Genomic DNA, 21,802 nt, shown 5'->3' with positions numbered 1-21,802 from the left:
TGTGTGTGTGTGTGTGTGTGTGTGTATTGTCTGTGATCTTGTGCAGATTCTTGACTACTAGGTATTGCTTATTTATTAAAATAAATATTATCAGTTAAATTGCCATCTTAGATATCAGGCAAGTGGTGTAATCCTAGTCAAATGAACATGAAATTAAGTCTAACAAGTTTTGTGTTGTTTTATTGATCAGTATCAGTAAATTACAGCTATTTAACAGTCTTCACAAGAAAAACAGAAGCACACTCATGAAAGTTTGTCAAGAATATAAAAAATATGACAGTAATTAAAAAAATATATTTATACAAAGCAAATTTTCTGTACATTTCATCTTCCTCTATGAAAAACACAACAGCATAAAGTCTGTATAACATGACTCATGAACATAACATGTGCACATGTTAGGTTTCATAAAAGCTGATGGAATTACTCTTATTTAATCAAGAAAGCAGAATGAAAATGGTTTTCTTTTTGTCAGTTCCATTTTTAACAAAGTCAATATTTTTCTTCCTCATTTCCCCTTAATCTGTACTCCATGTGTCCAAACAAATAACAAAGCAGAATGAAAATACTTGATAAAGAACAAAAATTCATCAGTCATGGCTCATTAAATTGATTCCAAATACTGCCTCAGCTATCTATTGGAGAGTTCAAGAAAGCAAAATTTGCCTTGCTCTCTCTCAGTGGGTAAATAGCCCTTCACCTCCCCTCATCACATGCTGTCAGTGCTGTCATCTGTTGTACCCTATGTAACAGATCTGGACAGTTAATGTTCCAAGCTTGTTGAGCTGTCCAATGATGATATGTCACCAGCTGTTGAAAAAGATGTTGAAAGTGCTGTTGAAGGTTCTACCTTCACCCTCCCAGGCTGGTGGCACTGCGTGTGATTGGGGAAGTAACTAATGGGTGGAAATGGTGATGATTAAATTAGGAAGAAAATCAGGGTAAAAAATTTATTGGGTATTTCAAAATAAATAAAACTTTATAAAAAAATTTTTTAGTGCACTTACAACATTCTTAGATCTGTGCTGATCTAAAAGCTCATTTATACTCACTTTAGGTATGTAAATACATCCATTTCAAATTTTGTAACTGTCACTGCCCACATTGATATGCAACCTTTATGTTCGCATGGATGATAGACAAGTTCAGGATGAAAACTTTCTGAAGCACAACAACAAACATGGCAATGGTGGAGGAAGTGTTCATAATTTAAGGTTGTTTACTACAAAAAAGATAAAAGAGGCAGCAGTGTAACAAATTGGTCTGTGATGTCATGAAATGCTTGGCAACATGTGGAGGGAGATGATTTTTCACATGTCTTTTTAACATTGGACCTATTTTGCTTGAATTTAAGGCTACACCACTTCTGTTAGTTTCCAGTAGTACTGCTTTGTTCTGTATATACACATGAGCTTTCAGAGAATGTGCACAAATACGGATGAAATGAACATATTACAGACAGAAATCTGTGTGTGTCTATATCCATATTTAATGTTGAGCATAAAAGAGACTTAAGTCAGTTTCTACAGGTGTATTTTTGGTTTAGCTCCCAATACCTGGAGGTTGTTTCTACCTTCTCTATTTCTCAGAGAAGACCCTCAGCAGGAAGCTGCCCTTATGGTGTGGATCATTTGTGGAAGGAATGATGACATACACTCCAGGCAACAGCTCACAGCGCTGACACACCTCACGCCTCACAGAGCTCACAGATCTAAAGGCCGGCCTCATCTGAGACAATGTCTCAGAGCTCAAGCGGATGCTCCTGCGGCTTTTATACTGCATCACACACACCAGAAGAAAACATTAAAAAAACACAATGTGTGAGCTGTGTTAAAAATTCACTGTGTTCTAATGTTTGTAGACACCCCTGGTAATCAGAGAATTAAGTTTAAGGTGCACCCATTGTGAACATATCTTCATGGAAGAGCATTAAATTGATTGTGTCTTGAGCAGCCAGATGTGACTTAGACTCAGGCTAACAAAAAGCACTGGGATGTGAAGCAGTGGAACCACATTCTTTGGAATGAATGAGCTCCAGCTAAAGTCTTTAGGAGGAGTTGGAATCTGTGATACAGAACTTATCATCCAACATCAGCATTTGACTTCATTAAATGTTTTTGTGGTTTAATGGCAATTCCTCAATGAAATGGTATTAGTTAAAAATTTAAGGTTTTTGCTGCCGTCAAAAGGGCCAAATTACATATGAAGTACCATTCATTTCAGAGGAAATATTTAATTAGAAGCTGTCCACTATAATACATTTTTTTCTTTCTATGATAGACTTCTATGTTCTTATATCCAAATGTTTGTTTGATGAAGTGACAGCTCATATTTATACTTGTCTCATCTAAAAAGGACACTATTACTTTCAAGGGGCCATATGAAAAAAAAAATATTCAAGCGAAAGCGCAAAGAAGTTTAAAAGAATTTCAAGGAAAAATAACTTCTGGGCATCTACTGCTTGAAAAAAAAAAACATTTTTACCATACAATTTAATATTACACACTACTATTACACATTAATACCAAGAATTATCAAGACCTCAAACAATTATACCACAGCTCTGAATGAGTAACAACTTCATTGGCTTTCAACCAACAAAATGCTGCATTTGCAGCAGAGAAAACAGTAACTTGTTGGGGAACATCCACACGATCATGGTGAGTGTATGGAGGACCAAAACTGCCCATGTGAAACATAAATAAACAAATAAATGTGGAATTAAAGAAAAATAAAAAAGAAATTAATTTTAAATATAATTTATACATATTTTTTACATTTTTTGCATTTATTTATTACTCAATATATTTCTTTCTGGATTATTTACTATTTTTATTAATTCCTATATAATTTTTTTCTGTATTTATATTTTAAACTTTTGTTTGATATACTTATTTATTATTTATTCTTTTTTTCATTTATTCATTTCTGCATTTCCTCTTCAATATATGCTCATGAAGGGGGTGTGTTTTTCACCTTCAGGCTTAGCAAGCAAGTCCAGAACAGTGCAGTTAATTCTAACAGAAGTGTCTGAGAGCACAAATGTCAGATCTGCCCAGAGAAACAGCTGCTCGCCTCAATTAAATGGATATATCCGCTTGTTAAGTGTGCTACCTTGCCATTTCATGGGTCCAATTGCACCTTCTGTCCCATGTCGTACATTCGTAGACATGTGTTTACTGTTTGAATAAAGCTGAATGTCTCAATCAATTATGTGATTTCAGTTCAGGAGTTCAGAAAAAATATATAAATTTAATGTGAAAGGAAGCAAATGTGCCTTTGGCAGCACTTTTTGCACATTCCCAGCACATTCTGATGTGTGTGAGCTGCAGAGCGGACATCCCTGGAGCAGAGGGGCTACGAATACAGACTTTTCTCCAGCAGGTCCATTTCTAGGAGCTGAATAATCACGGGGAGACAGCTGTCTCTCTCACACACAGTCTGTCCTGGTTTTCCATCGAGTTGTGCTATGGGTATATCAAGACCGCCATTACTATACCGCTGATGGAGAAGGACATGTACAGTCGATCTACGGCATCAGGCATCGATCAACCATAAGACTGTTTAGACTCTGTGACATCATTGATAGACAGCCCCCTTATTATCATATAAGAGCAAGGAAAAACAGGGGAAAAAAGCATAAACAGGAAATAAATGAATGAACAAAATAAATAGTTATAGAAATAAATAAATAAATAATATTAATACATAAAAACAATAATAAAACAACAAAAATGTATTTAAATTGTTTTCAAATAAATTACAAGGGAAAGTAAATTAAACGCACATGCAAGAAAACACAATTTAATTTATGTAAGATTTGATTTATTATTTTCTCTGTGTTTTTTTAAATTTTGTTTTATATTTATTATCATTAGTATAGAAAATTTAATTTCATTGAGTAATTAATTTATTTATTTTTAATTTTGGCAGGTTTGGTCCTCCATATGAGTGACAGGGAAAGACACCCAAATGCAAATGCGTGCCAGTAGCCAATGAGAAGTCCCTTTAGTTAAAGCTAAAAATACAAAGTACTTCAAGTCCAAAATGGCGTACTTGGTAGTACAAACTTGGCGAGTTCCACTCCCGAGTGCGTGGTGGTTCTTATGTAATTTGGAACACATGAGTACTAAATAAGTACGACGGACTTTAAGGGCCACAGAGTTGAAAAAAATAAATAAATAAATAAAACACGATTCCAAGATAAAAGTCAGAATTCCGAGAAGAAGGGAATAATTCTGAGAAAAAATCTCGGAACAATTCTGAGAAAATAACTCGGAATAATTCTGAGAAAAATCTCGGAATAATTTTGAGAAAACATCTCGGAATAATTTGCTGCATATAATGGGGCAGACACAGTGTAACTGTGGAATGCAGTGTGTTGCTTAAGTCATGCTATGGTATAGATTTCAGGAATAAACACTCAGTTCTCTTCCACATCAGGACCACAGTGTGATTAGTGCTTAAACCCCGAATCGGTGCACGAACCCATGGCATGTAGTTTCACATGATACAATTAATGATCATGAAAATGACAGATCCAGAGGGAACTCCGGCGCACACGAGGCTCCATCGCGTTACTGCTCGGACTTGTACAAGAAACTAAAGCATTATGCATTAAGTATTTATTAAACGCATTCACACGACATGACGCAGCCCCTGTCTGAGATGAATAAGGCTTTTCTCAGAATTATTCCGAGATTTTCTTCTCAGAATTATTCTGAGGTTTTTTTTTTGGAATTCTGACTTTAATCTCAGAAACTTGTTTTTTTATATCAACGCTGTGGCCCTAAAACACCGTCTTAAAATAATTCACCATCTCCGTAGCACTAAAAAATTTATAGCGCTGAGGTTGTTGCGAAATGCATTCTGGGATATCTGACTCTCTCAAGTTCATCCTCAATATTATGGGCGGAGCAAGAACACATCCGGGTATTTGAACTGTACTTGGCTAGATGTAGACTTTTAAATGGAACAGTAATTGGGCTGAGACTGATGGCGTTTCCCAAGAACACGAGAAGTACAGACAAGAACATGTATTGAGAGCCTTTGCCTTGACAGATCCTTTTCATTACAATTGTGCATACAGTGTATGATGGGTTGTGTTATATTCTGGAGCTCTCAAAAAACTGCCGCCACCGCACTGCATCCAGCCAATCAGGAGAGAGCATATCGGATGCATCACACATAAACAGAAGCTCAACAGGAAATTAACAGAATGTGTATGTTAATTATCCTTTTTTTCTCAGTGAGCTTGAGTGATCCCACATTTCTGTATCATTTAAGTTAGCTAAATTCATTTTTTCATTAAGAAGTGCAGTTAGGTTTTACAGTGTAGCATTCATACATACCTCTTTTGGCACCTGTAATACAACACACAGAATATTGTTACTAATTTAATCAATGTTTTCATGATTTAATTGGTAAACAGATATAATAAACTGTTACTTAAGGAACTGAGCATCATGTTACCGGATAGATGGAAAAACAAATGTTGTTCAAGTCCTGCCCATAAGGTTTGTTTTTGTGGACATCTTTCTTCATCAGACCCACAAGAATAGAACTATACATGTCTCTCTGACGACTGCTATCCAGATTTATCACAAACTGCTGGTTGGACTTGAATGTAGCTGGAAAAAAGTGAAATTCGTATAGAGCCATGATGTTCCAGAGAAATTATGCACAAATCATGAAGCAATCATGCAGACATCCAGCACAAATTAGCTGTATGTAAAATCCGCTCTACAGTACTGATCATGTTTGTTTTCATCCGACTCACAATGGGAACTTTACACTGTGGTCTTCTGAAGAGGTTCATATGTTCCTACGATTTGTGATCGACACAAAACTCTAACCCTAACCCTGGACAGTGCAACAAGGAATGTAAAAAAACTATGTTTTGTCTGAACTGAAGTACTGAGCTTGGTTAAGTCCCATAAAACAACAACTCCACATGAGTAAACGAGGAGTAAACAATGCTGAATTTTACTGCTGTAGTAGTTGTGGTTTCTAAAACCCCCATTAAAGTAAGGGCAGATTGTGATTAAACGGGGTGGGGTGGGGTGGGCTGCTAATGGCAGACAGGTATCAAACAGCAATTAGAGCTGTATAGAGTAGGCACTATCCAGTGGAAGAGTGCCATAAGTGGTTAGCTCATACAATTATAAGTCAGTTATTAGGAAGGACATTTTAAAAACTGGACTTCGCTGAAAATTATCTACTGAAAAGCTTTCAAAAAATAGTGGAAGTTGGTACAAAAGCGAAACAGCAACTCGATTGACACTCAATTTCAAAAGAAGCAATAGATCACCATGTTTCCAAAAACTTGCCCATATATTTGTTTCATCCACAAAATGTGCATGAAGAATGCAAATTGTACCCTCAAACTGCCAGAGATCCCAAAGGCCAAGACGACCGCTGCTCAAAGAGTCTGGAATCAGATTACAGATCTCAACCACTGCGTACCACTGCTTAAAGTCTGAATACGCCATCCTGTACACAAAAAAGAAAACAAAGAGACTCAGAATTAGTGGCAAAAATGTGGGAGAAACTGATACATTTAATTTGCTGTAGAGGCACCATAACCCACCAGAACTCTCCTTCATCTGCACAACGCAGGAGTTTGGCTTTGACCTGTGGCAGGACCTGATTCCATTCTCTGGATCTGATGAAGGTGATGAAAGGATATTTAACTAACTTAACATTTAAGGCTTTATTATCATAGTATCAGAGAAAGAAAAACCTTTCAGGAACAAAGGGAAATGAGAGTTTGAATCTGTAGCTTGAAACACTGTTCAATTAAATCCATTCATGGCCCAAAAACTCACTTGTCACTCAATGCTCCAGTCCATTGCTTGTAACCCCAGGGGTTCCTAAGATGCAGAAGCTGAACCCGATCTCCACCCACTTGAATCTACAGCAATAAGAATAATCATATTCAGGGTGCACAATACAGATTTATTACAGTATTACAGTTATATTCATGTTATATTTTGGGAGCAGGTATACATTTACTGCTTTATCTACATAGGAATCAGCTTTCAGCTAATATCCTGGTTATGGGGTGGGCTTTGTCCCCCACTATATCAAACTCAATCCTACGCCCTTGAGTGCATTGTATGTCTTATGCCACATTTCTGCCACATGGTACATGCTCTACTAGACTCTACACAACTTTACTCACTTGGTCAATAATCGCTTCTCTCTACTGTTTTCTGAGAAGATGATGACCCATTGATGGATGACTGTCTGCTGGGTTCAACACCCAGACTGATGCTTCCAGCACTCGTATGGTAGCCCTATTGATGCCACTATCACTATTATTATTATTATTATTATTATTATTATTATTATTATTACACTGTAGCATAATGACAGACTTAACTGGTGATACTGTACGTTTCTATCAGTAGTTTAAACCGGGGCAGGATGGATCCCCTTCATCTAGCCTTGAGAGAGTTTTTTTCTTGCCACTATTGACTTCGGCTTGCTCGCAATGGGCTTTGATTCAAATTGTTATCTATTCTGACAAAAATTATGTAAAGCTGCTTTGTGACAACGTCATTTGTAAAAAGCTCTATATAAATACATTTTGATTGGTTTTCAACACCAAAGTCCCCCAACCTGTGAAATTGCAAATCACCGCTTCTAGTGGGAACCACAGGCTATGGAAACCACAATGGTGAAAGCTGTAAGGTTAAGTGTTGTATACTAAGCATGTATTTGTGTGTTGTTGGCGTTTTTGGGACTGAACAAACCTCCACACCCCTGTTCATACAGAGCAATGTTTTACTGTTCTCTCTGTCTCTCATTGGGAGTGTTTTGTCATCCTCCAATCCAAGGAGCATTTGAAATTCTTTAAAAACCAAAATTTTATGGGCTGTTTTTGTGAGCAGGATGAAAACATATCTGGTCACTACTGTTGTTTGGAGATTTTACAAGCAGCTTGTCTGCAAAGTTATACTTCCACCATATTTGTCAGTGAGCTATAAATTGTTACACAATTCTTACTAGAGGTTTTCTATCCGCCTCCAAAAGCTATTTAGTGCAGTTTAGCAATGACAATAGCAATGACAGAGACACAAATGTCCCTGTTATAGGGCAGTAGAGGATCGCAAAGATTTTGAAGCTGTAAAGTAAATATGATACTAGTGTTACTTGTAATACAGGTCAAAGTGCATTTAAAAATCAGTGCTTTCTGTATGTATTTGCAGTTTACAGGCTGTTCATTTTTGGAATTGAGGTTTGAAGAAACCAACCCCTTTTTGAAAGTAAGTGATTTTAAATTGCAGTTATATTTCACACATAGTCTATCAATAACCCAATAACAAAAAGCACAAGCATCCAAGTACATAAGTATGAGGGGTTCATTTGTATCTGACCTCTTCTGCTCCTATGATGGAGTAGGCATGTCTTTTTACCAGCTGTTCTTGGGTCACAACCTCTGTTTCATGTGCAGTTCCCTGAGTGAAAATGTGGCACAATAGAATATTAAGGCTTTACAAACATATTTGAAATACTCTGAAATGGATGAAGTGCAAGTAGAAAATGAGATGATGAGGAGGATGCTGATGATGCTGATGATGATTACTCACATGTATAGATGTGCTCAGTAAAGAGCCTCGACCCAGGGCCTGCTTTATGACATTAAACAAGCTTAAAGGAGCTTGGCTGAGATAGTAATGTTCCACAATGCCTCCAGTGAAGTCCTCAAACCCTTCAGCAGATCGTCCCCTTTTCAGAGACTCATAGCTGCAATTTACCCTAAGACCAATGAAGTCTACTTTAAAGCCCCTCAGGAAAAGCAACATTTCATAATCGTTGAGGCTCGTCATTGGTGTCGTCATTTCCGGCTGACAGTTCGCGCGCTCAGTTTGTTTGTTTGCTTGCTGCTGTTTAGTACTGTTCCTAAGCTCTTTACTTAAAATCTTTACTTTAATGTACCCACCTACAGACGAGGATGTGAGGCGTACAGCAGGCTCTTCGCACTCCACTCCTGGCTCCGGGTTTGGTGTGGCACTGTCGGCGTGGACTACGTCGACCACTGGGAGTGTTTTCGGGAACGTCCTGCCCTCTACCGCCGGGATGGGCTTCACCCTAGTCGTCTAGGTTCTGCAGTTCTCTCTGGGAACATCGAGGATGTTCTACGCCAGGCTTGACTAACCCCACCCACCAGCACAAACCAGGCAAGTAGATTACACAGCGAACAGGTAAGTGATTTTAAGGATACACTTACAGATAATGGCCATATGTTTGCCCATAGTAAGGATATATCTACAAAGCTTGCTTTAAGAAATATAGAAATTTGTTACAGTATCAAGACTGTGTCTGTCCCCCGAATCAAACTTAAACCCAGAAAATATCAAACAGCGTGCCCCAATAACCTAATCACTATTAAACCATCAGAAACAGAGGGTAGTATCATCCCCACAGACCTAAAGTTTGGCCTACTCAATATAAGAGCACTTAACTCTAAAGCAGTCATTATACATGAAATAATAATGAATCAGAAACTTGATGTTTTATGCCTTAGTGAAACTTGGGTCAGAAATGATGAATATTTAGCACTAAATCAAGCCACTCCTACAGGCTATAAATATGTACACAGCCCCAGACTGACGGGCAAAGGGTGTGGATTATGTATAATTTACAAAAATAATTTAATTATTAACCAAAAACATGGTTACAACTGTACTTCCTTCGAAATTATGTACATTAACATAATTAACCCCTCCACAAATAAGAACACTATCTCCTTATTAAACATTTATAGACCACCAGGGCCCTATTCAGAATTTATAAAAGAATTTGGTGAACTAGCTGCTAATTTAGCAGTGTCGTGTGATAAGTTAATAATTGTAGGAGACTTTAACATTCATTTTGAGAAAAGTGATGATCCCCTAAAAAAGGCGTTCACATCAATCATAGATTCTGTTGGTTTCACACAAAATGTATCAGGTCCTACTCATTATTGTAATCACACACTAGACTTGGTTTTGACCCTGGGCACGAACATAAAAAACCTAAATATTCTCCCTCAGTCTTCCACAGTCTCAGACCACTACATAATTTCATATGAACTGAGTTTAGATATTAAAAAATGTACATGCCCACATTATTATCTAAAGCGCTCATTAACCCCATCTACAGCCCCTAAATTTACTGAAAACATCACTGATTTATTGACCTCAGTCAGTAGTCCAGCGGACCCACTGGAGCTGGACAGACTAACGGACTACTTAGATAACACTCTTCGATCAACTTTAGATAGTGTAGCACCGCTTAAGCGTAAAAAGCTACAGCAGAAAAAACTCGCTCCCTGGTATAATGAAGAAACGCTCACCCTAAAACAAACCGTAAGGAAATTAGAGCGGAAATGGCGGTCAACTAAACTGGAAGTATTTCACTGTGCCTGGAAAGACAGCCTTATCCAATATAGAAGGGCACTCGTCAATGCACGTTCAGCACATCTGTCCTCACTGATTGAAAATAATAAACACAATCCTAGAGCACTCTTTAATTTAATCTCTAAACTTACAAACAATCGGGCAGCTACTGATCCACAGATCCCAGCCATTCACACCAGCAATACTTTTATGGACTTTTTTAACAATAAGATTGAAAATATTAGACAAACAATAAATACCATATTACTAAATCCAGCCTGTCTGTCATCTGGTGTGGATGATATAGAACAAAACATAGAAGAAAGATTAGAGGACTTTGACCCACTACCACAGCTAGAACTGGAGAAAATCATCTACTCGTCAAATTGTACGACCTGCACACTTGATGCAATACCAACAAAACTATTTAAAGAAGTATTACCAGTCATAATCAATCCCATTTTAACAATCATAAATTCGTCCCTTAGACTAGGTCATATACCCAAAGCATTTAAACTAGCAGTTATTAAGCCCCTGATCAAAAAACCGAATCTTGATCCTAGTGTACTATCCAATTACAGACCCATCTCTAACCTTCCCTTCATATCTAAGATCTTAGAAAAAGTTTTGGCCCAACAACTTAGCTCATACTTGCGTAAGAATAACATATATGAAAAATTTCAATCTGGTTTTAGGCCACACCATAGCACCGAAACAGCTTTAGTTAAGATAACAAACAACCTTCTTCTCGCCTCTGATCGAGGCTGCGTATCCATGCTAGTTCTATTAGACCTCAGTGCAGCTTTCGATACAATTGATCATACTATTCTGCTAGAAAGATTAAAAAACATGGTTGGAATAACAGGAACAGCCCTATCATGGTTTAAGTCTTACCTCACAGATCGCTATCAGTTTTTAACGTAAATAATGTTCCTTCTACTCATACAAAAATGAGATTTGGAGTTCCCCAAGGCTCCATTTTAGGACCTTTACTATTCATATTATACATGCTGCCACTGGGCAGAGTTATTAGCAGGCATGGCATTACCTTCCACAGTTATGCAGATGACACACAGTTATACATATCAGCCAAACCAGGCGACAAACCAACACTAAAGAAAATGGAGGACTGTGTTAAAGAAGTGAAGCATTGGATGTCATACAATTTCCTTCTGCTAAACAGCGACAAAACCGAGGTTCTCCTTCTAGGTCCAAAACCTGCTATAAATAAGGTATCAGACTTGATACATAATTTTGACTTCCCTGTTCTCCCTAGCTCATCAGCTAAAAATCTGGGTGTTATAATTGATTCAGATCTATCATTTGATCAGCATATAGGTAACATTACAAGAACAGCTTTCCTACATCTTCGGAACCTCGCTAAGTTAAGAAATTCCTTATCCCTCCCAGATGCGGAAAAATTAGTTCACGCTTTTATTACATCAAGATTAGATTATTGCAATGCACTTTTATCAGGATGCTCCAGCAGAAACTTGAGTAAACTCCAGTTAATTCAAAATGCTGCAGCCAAGGTCCTCACTAAAACTAGAATATTTGATCATATCAGCCCAGTCTTATCAGCCCTTCACTGGCTTCCAGTTAAATTCCGTATTGATTACAAAATTCTTTTACTCACGTATAAATCCTTACATGGTCTCGCCCCTGAATACTTGCAAGACCTCATCACACACTATGAACCACCAAGATTACTCAGATCTCAGGGCGCCGGCCTCTTACTAGTACCCAGAATTCATAAGACTTCAGCGGGGGGGAAAGCCTTCTACTACAAAGCCCCTCAGCTCTGGAACAATCTTCCAGCTAGTGTTCGGGACACAGACACAGTCACTATGTTTAAGTCTAGGCTCAAAACACACTTGTTCAGTTTAGCCTTTGGCATCTAACCTCTGTCTAGTTTAAGGTTGTCATTTCAGGAACTCATGGACATGGAGAATCAGGGTAAACCTGGATGATGTGCTCACAATTTCTCTTGCTTGGAACGAAAGGATGTCTTTGCCTGAGCTCCTTCTGGTTTCCCTCCTCCCAGTCTGTTACAGTCAGATCCCTCACTACACTAAAGAAAATATTCACATGCTCTTATTCTCTGCTGCACTCAACTAAACTAACTGCTTCCCTTTTACTGTTTTCTGAGAGAATGGTGGCCCACTGATGGAAGATTGTTTGCTGGATTCTCCTGCGGCCCAGACCAGACCAGACCAGCTGCTCACCTTATTATTATTATTATTATTATTATTATTATGTAGCATAATGACACTTCATTGGTGATCATTTAAAATTTAATCTATAGTTTGATCAGAGGAGGATGGGTCCCCTTTGTGAGTCTTGGTTCCTCCCAAGGTTTCTTCCTCCAGCCTCGAGGGAGTTTTTCCTTGCCACTGTCGCCTTCGGCTTGCTTGCATTGGGCTTTGATTTAAATGTTCTGTTTTGAAACTGTGAAGCTGCTTTGTGACAACGTCAGTTGTAAAAGGCGCTATAAAAATAAATTTGATTTGATTTGATTTGATTTGATTTGATAATGCAACTAAACAAGATTTTGATTAAAAATAACAGCAGGACTCCAGTACAGTAAGTATGCTCAAAGGTCAGACTTCACAGATGTGATCTAGAATTGAGAAATGGCGAACTGGGAAAGCCTGTGTTGACTGGTACAACTTTAGTGCTCCCAGTCAGATATCTGTTCACCCAACTGTTGTGTGGTGTACTGGTGAACTAGGAGAGCAGACAGAAGGCTGAAATTTTTTATTGCAAGCTTCTTATTCAAATTTCCAAATTCCCAGAGTAATGTGTGTTTTCTGCATGTTTAGCTAGACTAGGAATGATAACATAAGCTTTTACTGATAATTAGAATTGGCTGGGACATTTATGAGCTCAGTTTGTCTCAGTGAGAGTTTCTGCTTTTGCTCTGAGGTTTGAGCTGCTGAAGGAGGTGGGGCTAAAGGAAAGGGTGTGGCTGAATACGAAATATTTGTTTTGATCTGAGAGGAATTTGTTCTCAACATTTAACCCAATCCGTGCAGTGAAATACACATTTAGTGAACTAAATACACACACTAGTGAACACTAGCTATGGTGCCCGGAGAGCAGTTGGGGGTTAGGTGCCTTGCTCAAGCACACTGCAGTCATGACTTTCCAGCTCTGGGGATCAAACCGGTAACCTTCCGGTTACAAGCCCTGTTCCCTAACCACCAGGCCATGGCTGCTAGAAGACTCCATAGAAGTCCCAGTATCCTTGATGAGAAAGCCTACAATCTAATACAAATTTGTGTTGTGAAATTTTGTAAAAAGACAGTGATTTGTAGACAGTGACATTTGCACCCACTTTGCATAGGCCTTCTCCAGCAGTGCACTCCAGAACTCATTTCTTTCAGCTGAATGAACGAACAACAGCTGGCTGTTTTTGGTGGGCAGTAAGTCATCAATGACAACATCCACCCACTGAACATACTGCCACAACTGTAGAGAGATGAGTTTAATAAATCTCCTTCCTGTATTGTCTCAAACATGTCTGTCAAACACTTCTGCACTCTTCTATGTGTATTTAATGTGAACTTATATAGGAGAATCTGACCTGAAAGCGAAAGATTCCAGCATAGTCATTTGTAAAGTTCTGATCAGGATAAATCACATGAGCCAAAATGTCTTGGTTCAGAGTAAGAGAAGCAATGGCTGCCATTAGCCAGCAGTCACCTGCAAGGATAAAATGTATATTCAAAAAATTGAAATGAACCTTTTTAGGAAATAAATAGAAAAAGCTATTAAACAGATTTTGGAAACGTGAACAGAAAGAGTCTAAATCCCTAAATCCTTCACACAAGTAATTACATGCAAAATGTCCTCTTAAATAGGATGTCTACTATTCTGTGTAAACTTTCTACTATTCTACTATAAACTCCATTCTCTGGTTTGTTTATGTTCACAGATCTTTTAAGGTGGAACGGTATATTTGAAGGAAAAAAATAAGACGACTATATGTAGCTGAAATTTAACTTGTATTAACTTGTATGTTTTTATTCCGTTTGAAATGCCACAAAAACACATTTGTAAGTCGAGTTAAGCTTTGTAGGACTTTGCAAAAAATGCAGTTAACTGAATCTGAAACAGCAAAACTAGGTCGATATTACCCACCTATGGAGCAGGAACAGACTAATATCCTTATAATGGCTAGGCCACTACAAAAACAGCTGTTTTTGTGTTTTCTGACCAAAGTGTGTCAAATACATTTCATATAGTGTCCAGAGAACTGTACTGTCTTGTGGAAAAGAGATATAATATAAGAGATATAGCCCCTATTTACATCTATGGTGAATGTATGGAGAGGATATGCACCATCCAGTTTCTCTGCGTCCTTATCTTTTCTGACATCTCCTGGATGGACATTATCACAGCGGCTCAGCAGCAGCTACACTTTTTGAGAGTCCTTAGCCCAACCAGCTACTGACCTTCTACTGCTCATCCAATGAGCGCCTGCTGACATATTGTATCACAGTATAGTACAGCAGCTGCACCGTGGCAGACAGAGAGAGGCTTTAGAGAGTAGTAAAGGCAGCTCAGAAGATCATTGGCTGCCCTTTAACCTCTTTGATGGACATTTACACCAAAGCTGGCTTTGAACTGTGTGACGTATTTATTTATTTATTTATTTATTTATAGATATATAATGTTGCACTGTGGAAGGAGTTTCTTTAATCTAACTGTACATGTGTACAGTGGCAAAAAACCTGTCGCACTTATCGATTCTCCCCATTCTTCTATGAACCCTCTCAACACTTTGGACTTCATCTCCCATGATTTTACTCTCTCTCTCAGGTTCCTGTCACATGCCCGCGGTCTGCCAGTCAGGAGCGGTTTACCCGCTCGTCATCTACATCTGATTGGTTTCACCTGTTTCCCTTTGTTCGTGTGTTTATGTAGGACTGTGTTTTTCCCACTTCTTGCGAAGTATTGCCTTCGGTTGTGTATGCATACTGAGCATTTATAAATCCTTGTCACTGTTGTGTTTGAAGTTGTTCTGTGCTTGATGTTGTCTATTGGATTGTCCTTCTAAGTTCGTTTATTTCTAATCTCTATTTCCCTGTTTTTAGACTAGTTTTTGTAGAAAGATTAGGAATTCTCGTCTTGTCATTATAGTCTTGTGAATTATTTCTGCAAGCATCTGGCACGTTACTATTTCATTACAAAAAGCATGCATTGATTCATTCAATAGGTCTCCTTTAAATCATTTAGCTATGAAAAGCAAGTTCCACTGTTGCTTCATATCTGAAATAATACAATTGTTTGTGTCCATATTTCCAATGATGTTGTGAAATATATCTGCTAGCGTCTGGCACGATACTATTTCATTACAAAAAGGCATGCATCCATTCATTCAATAGGTCTCCTTTAAATCATAGCTTAGAAAAGTAAGTTCGACTTTTTCTTCATATCTGAAATTATTCACAATTGTTTGTGTCCATATTTCCAATGATATGCAGCTTTAAAGAAATATGAACCACATTTCATAAGCTTTGGGATAAGATGGAGTGACATTTGTGATTAAGAACGTATAATTCAACATAAGCACCTAAATTAATTAATGTTATAATGGATAATGCCATCAAATAGTCAAATACATATTAAGAGAATCATGTTGTGTAAGGTGCCCTTTCAGAAGAAATGTCAGATACGCAAGTGTACACAAATTTTGGTCTACTCACTGCAAAACTAATGAGGGAGTCTAGACCTCCAATGTACACTTACCAAAGTCTCCTTGGCATATATCTGTGGTTGTGGTGCCCCCAACAATGAAGTGTGGATTTGGACACAGTTCCTGCCAAAATAAGTAAACATCTTACACCAACCATGTCCGTTAACTTTTTTATTTCATACAGAAGAATGCGCTATTATATCTATTTTGGAGACACTGATTGATGCTGCTTTTCCCAAGCATGGCATTACTCTGCTTTTTTTTGCATTTCCTTTAGGCACATTTGTTTCCTGCTTCCTGGAACTGGTTACTTTTTAGTACCTGCTCAGTAAAAGTTCTAAACGAGCTGAAAAGGGACAAAAAATGTGACATGTAAACCTAGCAGAGCACAAACTAGTTGCTACAGACCACTTATTTTATATATTTAAAAAAGTCAGGTAGAGTAGCTACCACACAATGGGAAAGCACCATAAAAGCTCTCCAAACTAGAAATTAAGACAGCAGCAATATTTTTGCTTCCTGAATGTCGAAACCATCAATATTTAAGGAAAACACGGAGTGGCACATAGTGTCAGGACAGCCTTCATTAATTTTCCAGTAAAATGAAGGTTTTGTTATGATATATTTGAGGTGATTATATATAAAATTATTCTTGAATAAGGAAGGGTTGGTCATGGAGTAATAACAGAAAACCAGTCATGCAAGATCTGTCTCTGTAAAACTGTCCCCATCAGAAAGATTTAATCTTTGCAAGAAAGGAGAATATCCTGTTCCCAGTATAAGAAAAGGCATGGCTGTTTGTGTCCATCTTTTCACTGTGAAAAAACAACAATATCTTGCTGAAAGGATGGAGCAGTCAATGAGCCCTTATTGAAGAAATGTATATAGACACAAAAGAAGACATAAATTAAACTCAATATAAGTTGCCCTCAAAATAAGAAGTTCTCCAAACAAGGGATTGACCATTTGTTTGGGATATCTCCATTTGTGACAAAAATGCAACCACGTACTAAGTCTCAATTTTGGATGTGTGTAAAAATAGAGTTGAGGTATTCTTTGAAAAGCTGAAAGCAAAGGATGGAATCTGTGAAAATGTGGACACAAAATTATATATATATGTGTGTGTGTGTGTGTTACAGCATGTGTTTCCTTGGTTTAATGCTTATTTAGGCATAGAAGATCTTAATTTAAAATCCCAATCTCTTAAAGGGTTAAGAATTATTGTCACACCTTGACACTTTCTGGTTTGTTTTCCCCTTTCTATGTGGCTCTGTTCATTGTTTTCCTTCTCCTCACATGGCTTTGTTTATGTTCACTCGCTCCACCTCTTGTTCCGCCTCTTAGTAATTGTCCTCGTTATCTGTGTCAGGTGTGTCTAGTTAGTTCATGTATTTAAGCCCTCTTCCCTCACTTCCTGGGATCGGTCATTTTGAGTTTGAGTTTGTTTGTTCGTTCTCGTTGCTTGGTTTGTTTCTTTGTTTGGTTCATGATATCATTGTGTTTGTTTCACGCTCACGTTTCTTCGTAGTGTTTCTCGTTTTTGGTTTCTCGTTCCTGCTCGTTAATGTTATTTCGTGTTTCTCGTATAGTTCGTTTGTTTTGTTATTTCATTATTAAAGTCTGTGTTGTAGCGAGTGTGTCCGCCTCCCTGAATCTACTCATCACACCACCATGACAGAATGACCGATCCAAAAATGGACACAGCTAGCACGGACTACCCGTTTAAGAGAGGTGTAATTCGCCGTACCCCGTTCCGCAAAGATCCCGTGGAGGAGGCGTTGAAAGCGGCTTCAGAATGGAGTCAACGGCTTCAGCGCATTTCCGGTGTGGTTCCTTTCCCCCGAACAGAAGACTCGATTCAGGAATCGAGTGATTCCTCCAGCGGGAATCGACGGAGCCGGAGGAGAAAGCAGGCTGAAAACCCAGCTCCAGAGAATTACCCCCTCAGGTCCGGAGAGATTTTTGGGGGGGCGTTATGTACAAGGGCTGTTAGCCTCAGATCACAGGACATGAGAGATGAGGCTAACAGGGACGCATCTCCAGGGGAACTACGTTCAAAGAAGTCCCTCGAGAGTGCGTCCAAACCCGCTAAATCCTCAACTCGTGCTCGGCGAGCAGCACGAGCACCTGCCCCGCTGGGCGTTTTAACTCCTGCTCCCGTAAAAGCGGCACCTATGGCCGCGCCTCTCTTCATGCCCGCGGCACCTCCGGCCGCACCTGTCTCCTTGAGCGCAGCACCTCCGGCCGCGCCTGTTTCCCTGAGCGCGGTGCCTACGGCCGCGCCTGTCTCCATGGACGACATCGCAGATTCTTCTGCCTCCGTGGACGTCGTCGCTAGGACCCCAGTTCCTAATCACCGCTCTGCGCCCACTCCTGACATTCAGGAGAAGCTTACAGGCATCATGGCACGCCTGGAGCTCTCTTTGAAGGCGGCGCGCGCCTCTCCTGTCTTCATGAGAGCGACGCCCGCCTCTTCTGTTTCTGTGGACGACGTCGCAGATTCCTCTGCCTTCGTGGACGTCGTCGCACATCCTCCTGACTCCTTGGATGACGTCGCAGTTCCATCTGCCTCCGTGGACGTCGTCGCAGTTCCGTCTGCCTCCGTGGACGTCGTTGCAGTTCCGTCTGCCTCCGTGGACGTCGTCACAGTTCCGTCTGCCTCCGTGGACGTCGTCGCAGTTCCGTCTGCCTCCGTGGACGTCGTCGCAGTTCCGTCTGCCTCCGTGGACGTCGTCGCAGTTCCGCCTGCCTCCTCGGACGTCACTGCAGGTTCCCCTGTCTCCGTGGACGTCGTCGCAGGGTCTCCAGTCTCCGTGAGTACGGCTCCCTCAGCTGCTCCTATCTCCGAGACTGTGGCTACGGCTATTTCTACTCCAGTGACTGTGGCTCCGGCCGTTTCTAAGCCAGTGACTGTGGCTCCGGTCGTTTCTAAGCCTGTGACTGTGGCTCCGGCCCCAAGGACTTCGAGGCCAATCCCCAGAACTGTACCCAGGCTGGCACCTTGGACAGTCCCACAGACACATGCCAGTCCTGGGTACCACCCAGTTGTTTTTGTTCCTGTTTCTGTTCCTGTTCTGGTTCCTGTCTCTGTCCTTGTCCCTGTGCCTTTGTCTGTTTTTGTTTCTATTCCGGTCCCTGTCACCGTGTTTGTTTCAGTTCCTGTTAATGTCATGGTCCCTGTTCCCTTGCCTCATGTCCAGTTCCCAGTTAAACCCTTTGTCCAGTCTCATGTCAAATTCCCTGTTAGTCCTCTTCAGTCCTCTGTCCAGTCACGTGTATCTGCTCCTGTTTTGTCTCAGTCCCCGTTCAGTGTTCAGCCCAAGGTCCAGTCACGTGTGTTTTCTCCTGCCTTATCTCCGTCTCTTCTTTCTACTTCTGTCCGATGTCCGTTTAAAGTCTAGTTCCTTGTTCCCTTTTTCCATCCTGAGTCTTTTCTAGTTTCGTTTTTTTTTTGTCTTGTTCTTCTGGCCCCCTCCTGCGCCAGCTCCTGGAGAGTCTCGTTTTTCGCGCTCCGGGAGTTGCGCGTCTTGGGGGGGGCGTCTGTCACACCTTGACACTTTCTGGTTTGTTTTCCCCTTTCTATGTGGCTCTGTTCATTGTTTTCCTTCTCCTCACATGGCTTTGTTTATGTTCACTCGCTCCACCTCTTGTTCCGCCTCTTAGTAATTGTCCTCGTTATCTGTGTCAGGTGTGTCTAGTTAGTTCATGTATTTAAGCCCTCTTCCCTCACTTCCTGGGATCGGTCATTTTGAGTTTGAGTTTGTTTGTTCGTTCTCGTTGCTTGGTTTGTTTCTTTGTTTGGTTCATGATATCATTGTGTTTGTTTCACGCTCACGTTTCTTCGTAGTGTTTCTCGTTTTTGGTTTCTCGTTCCTGCTCGTTAATGTTATTTCGTGTTTCTCGTATAGTTCGTTTGTTTTGTTATTTCATTATTAAAGTCTGTGTTGTAGCGAGTGTGTCCGCCTCCCTGAATCTACTCATCACGCCACCGTGACAATTATCATGAACACATGTTATAAAAAGAATATAATCCCTAAGGTTAGCCCAGGATAAAGTTATCTCAAGATAGACAAATTTAAGCAGCACTTACTTTGGGTCTTTTCCATTGTACTTCTCTGGCATTGGCTGAATTTGGCCCAAGCTCATTGAAGCCCAGAGACTCTGGGAATGTGGGGTCACAGAAGAGCTGACCACTTCTCAGGCACTGTCTCCTCAGTTCCTCAAAATCTTGGCCCAGGTACTTGACTGAGGCCTTGACTCGCATCTTGGCTGAAGTGGAGACCGCTGCTGACATTGTTCCTTTCTTGCCTGGTGTCAAAACACACGCACAGTGTGAGGCTACATATTCTTTAAAGTGAGTGAAGGTAAGGTTGAACCTCTCCGCCCTGCCACAGCACCTGTTCAGGCAAGGTTTATCTCTCAAAACAAGTTTGGCAGGCTAGTAAATGTGAGAGGTTGGAAAAGAAAGCAAAGTTATGTAAATAATTTCGGTTTCCGCTGTATAGATACAGATAGCAACACTAGCTTACTTTAGCTTGACAATTTATTTGATGTGGGTGTGTCAGAGCAAGTTGTCTCCAGGAGCCGGAAAAGTATGTCATGACAATTATAGGATTAAAAAAACAAAAACTATTTCTTTCGCTTGAATAAAACTTAGGGTGTTTTCACATTTTTTTTTCTTTTATTTATTAATAAAGCTCTCATTTTAAAGTGAATCTGAAAGTGAACCAGCAGCAGAAAGACCATAATATTTGTCATAGTAACAACACAGGTGTGAAGATTCTGTGGGCAGAGAGTTAAGTAAGTAATAAAAAAGTAATAAAGGATTCTGATCTATACTGTCAATATGCATCACTTTGAGAGATTTCAAACTACTAGGTTGCATCTGCCTTTAATTTGTCAGATTTTATGTGGCTTTAATCATTCAGACTGCAGCTATGCGTTTTAAAAAAGTTAGGAGAGGGGCAACAAAAGGCTGGAAAAGTAAGGGGTACTATTGCTCCTGGAGGAGCAATATGCACATGAAAAAATCACATGACTGGATGTAAAAAGAGCAGTTGAGAGAGCCATATGTCAACATGATCCACAAACACTATCACCTTCTCTGAGCCAGAGATTAAAAAAGAGTTCTGTGGTCAGATAAGTCAATTAAAAAATTTTAATTCCTTTTGAAAACCATGTACCGTATTTTCCGCACTATAAGGCGCACCTAAAAAACTCAAATTATCTCAAAAGCCGACAGTGCGCCTTATAATCCGGTGCGCCTTATATATGGACCAATATTGAGCCAGGTCTCGCAACTACGGTAAGCAGCCGCCTACTTCATTTTCTTCCGCGCGCGGTGCATGCTGGATATATACCGGAATATATATTTCATTTCCATTTGTTTTTTATGTAAAGACCCCAAAATGGCTCCTATTAAGAGACACGCATATGACGCAGAGTTTAAACTCTGCGATCAGTCACGCAGAAGAACACGGGAATAGAGGAATAACTTAGTAAAGTGAGCTTTACGTGTTTATTTTGTGTGTTGTGTGATTTTAACTTTTGAGCAACGTTGAGTTATTGATATATTGTTATCGCTTTGCACTATTTCGAGTGTTACTATATTGTGATTATTATTATTATTGAATCGAGGAAATCCCCCCCCCCCACGATGTGGGGTATATTAACATTGCACTACATGTTTTACCTTAAACTACGCTGGGTTGTAATC

General features: G+C 39.7%; 1 protein-coding gene across 1 annotated transcript; it reads right to left on the bottom strand.

Annotated features, from left to right (window-relative positions):
- Positions 1 to 1,578: 1,578 nt before the first annotated feature.
- Positions 1,579 to 20,350, bottom strand: LOC136679266 (calpain-2 catalytic subunit-like). The gene is made up of 12 exons (XM_066657702.1): positions 20,177 to 20,350; positions 16,140 to 16,209; positions 13,972 to 14,090; positions 13,723 to 13,856; positions 8,595 to 8,763; positions 8,382 to 8,462; positions 6,828 to 6,913; positions 6,590 to 6,664; positions 6,380 to 6,492; positions 5,473 to 5,630; positions 5,352 to 5,363; positions 1,579 to 1,776 (listed from the first exon to the last, which is right to left on the bottom strand). Exons 1-12 carry the CDS (start codon positions 20,348 to 20,350, stop codon positions 1,579 to 1,581), a joined length of 1,389 nt encoding a protein of 462 aa, XP_066513799.1.
- Between the last annotated feature and the right edge of the window lie 1,452 nt (positions 20,351 to 21,802).

This window comes from Hoplias malabaricus, chromosome Y (genome assembly GCF_029633855.1).
Source record: "Hoplias malabaricus isolate fHopMal1 chromosome Y, fHopMal1.hap1, whole genome shotgun sequence".
Taxonomy (NCBI): domain Eukaryota; kingdom Metazoa; phylum Chordata; class Actinopteri; order Characiformes; family Erythrinidae; genus Hoplias; species Hoplias malabaricus.
The sequence above is the reverse complement of the archived record's forward strand: the minus strand, read 5'-3'. Positions and strand labels throughout refer to the sequence as shown.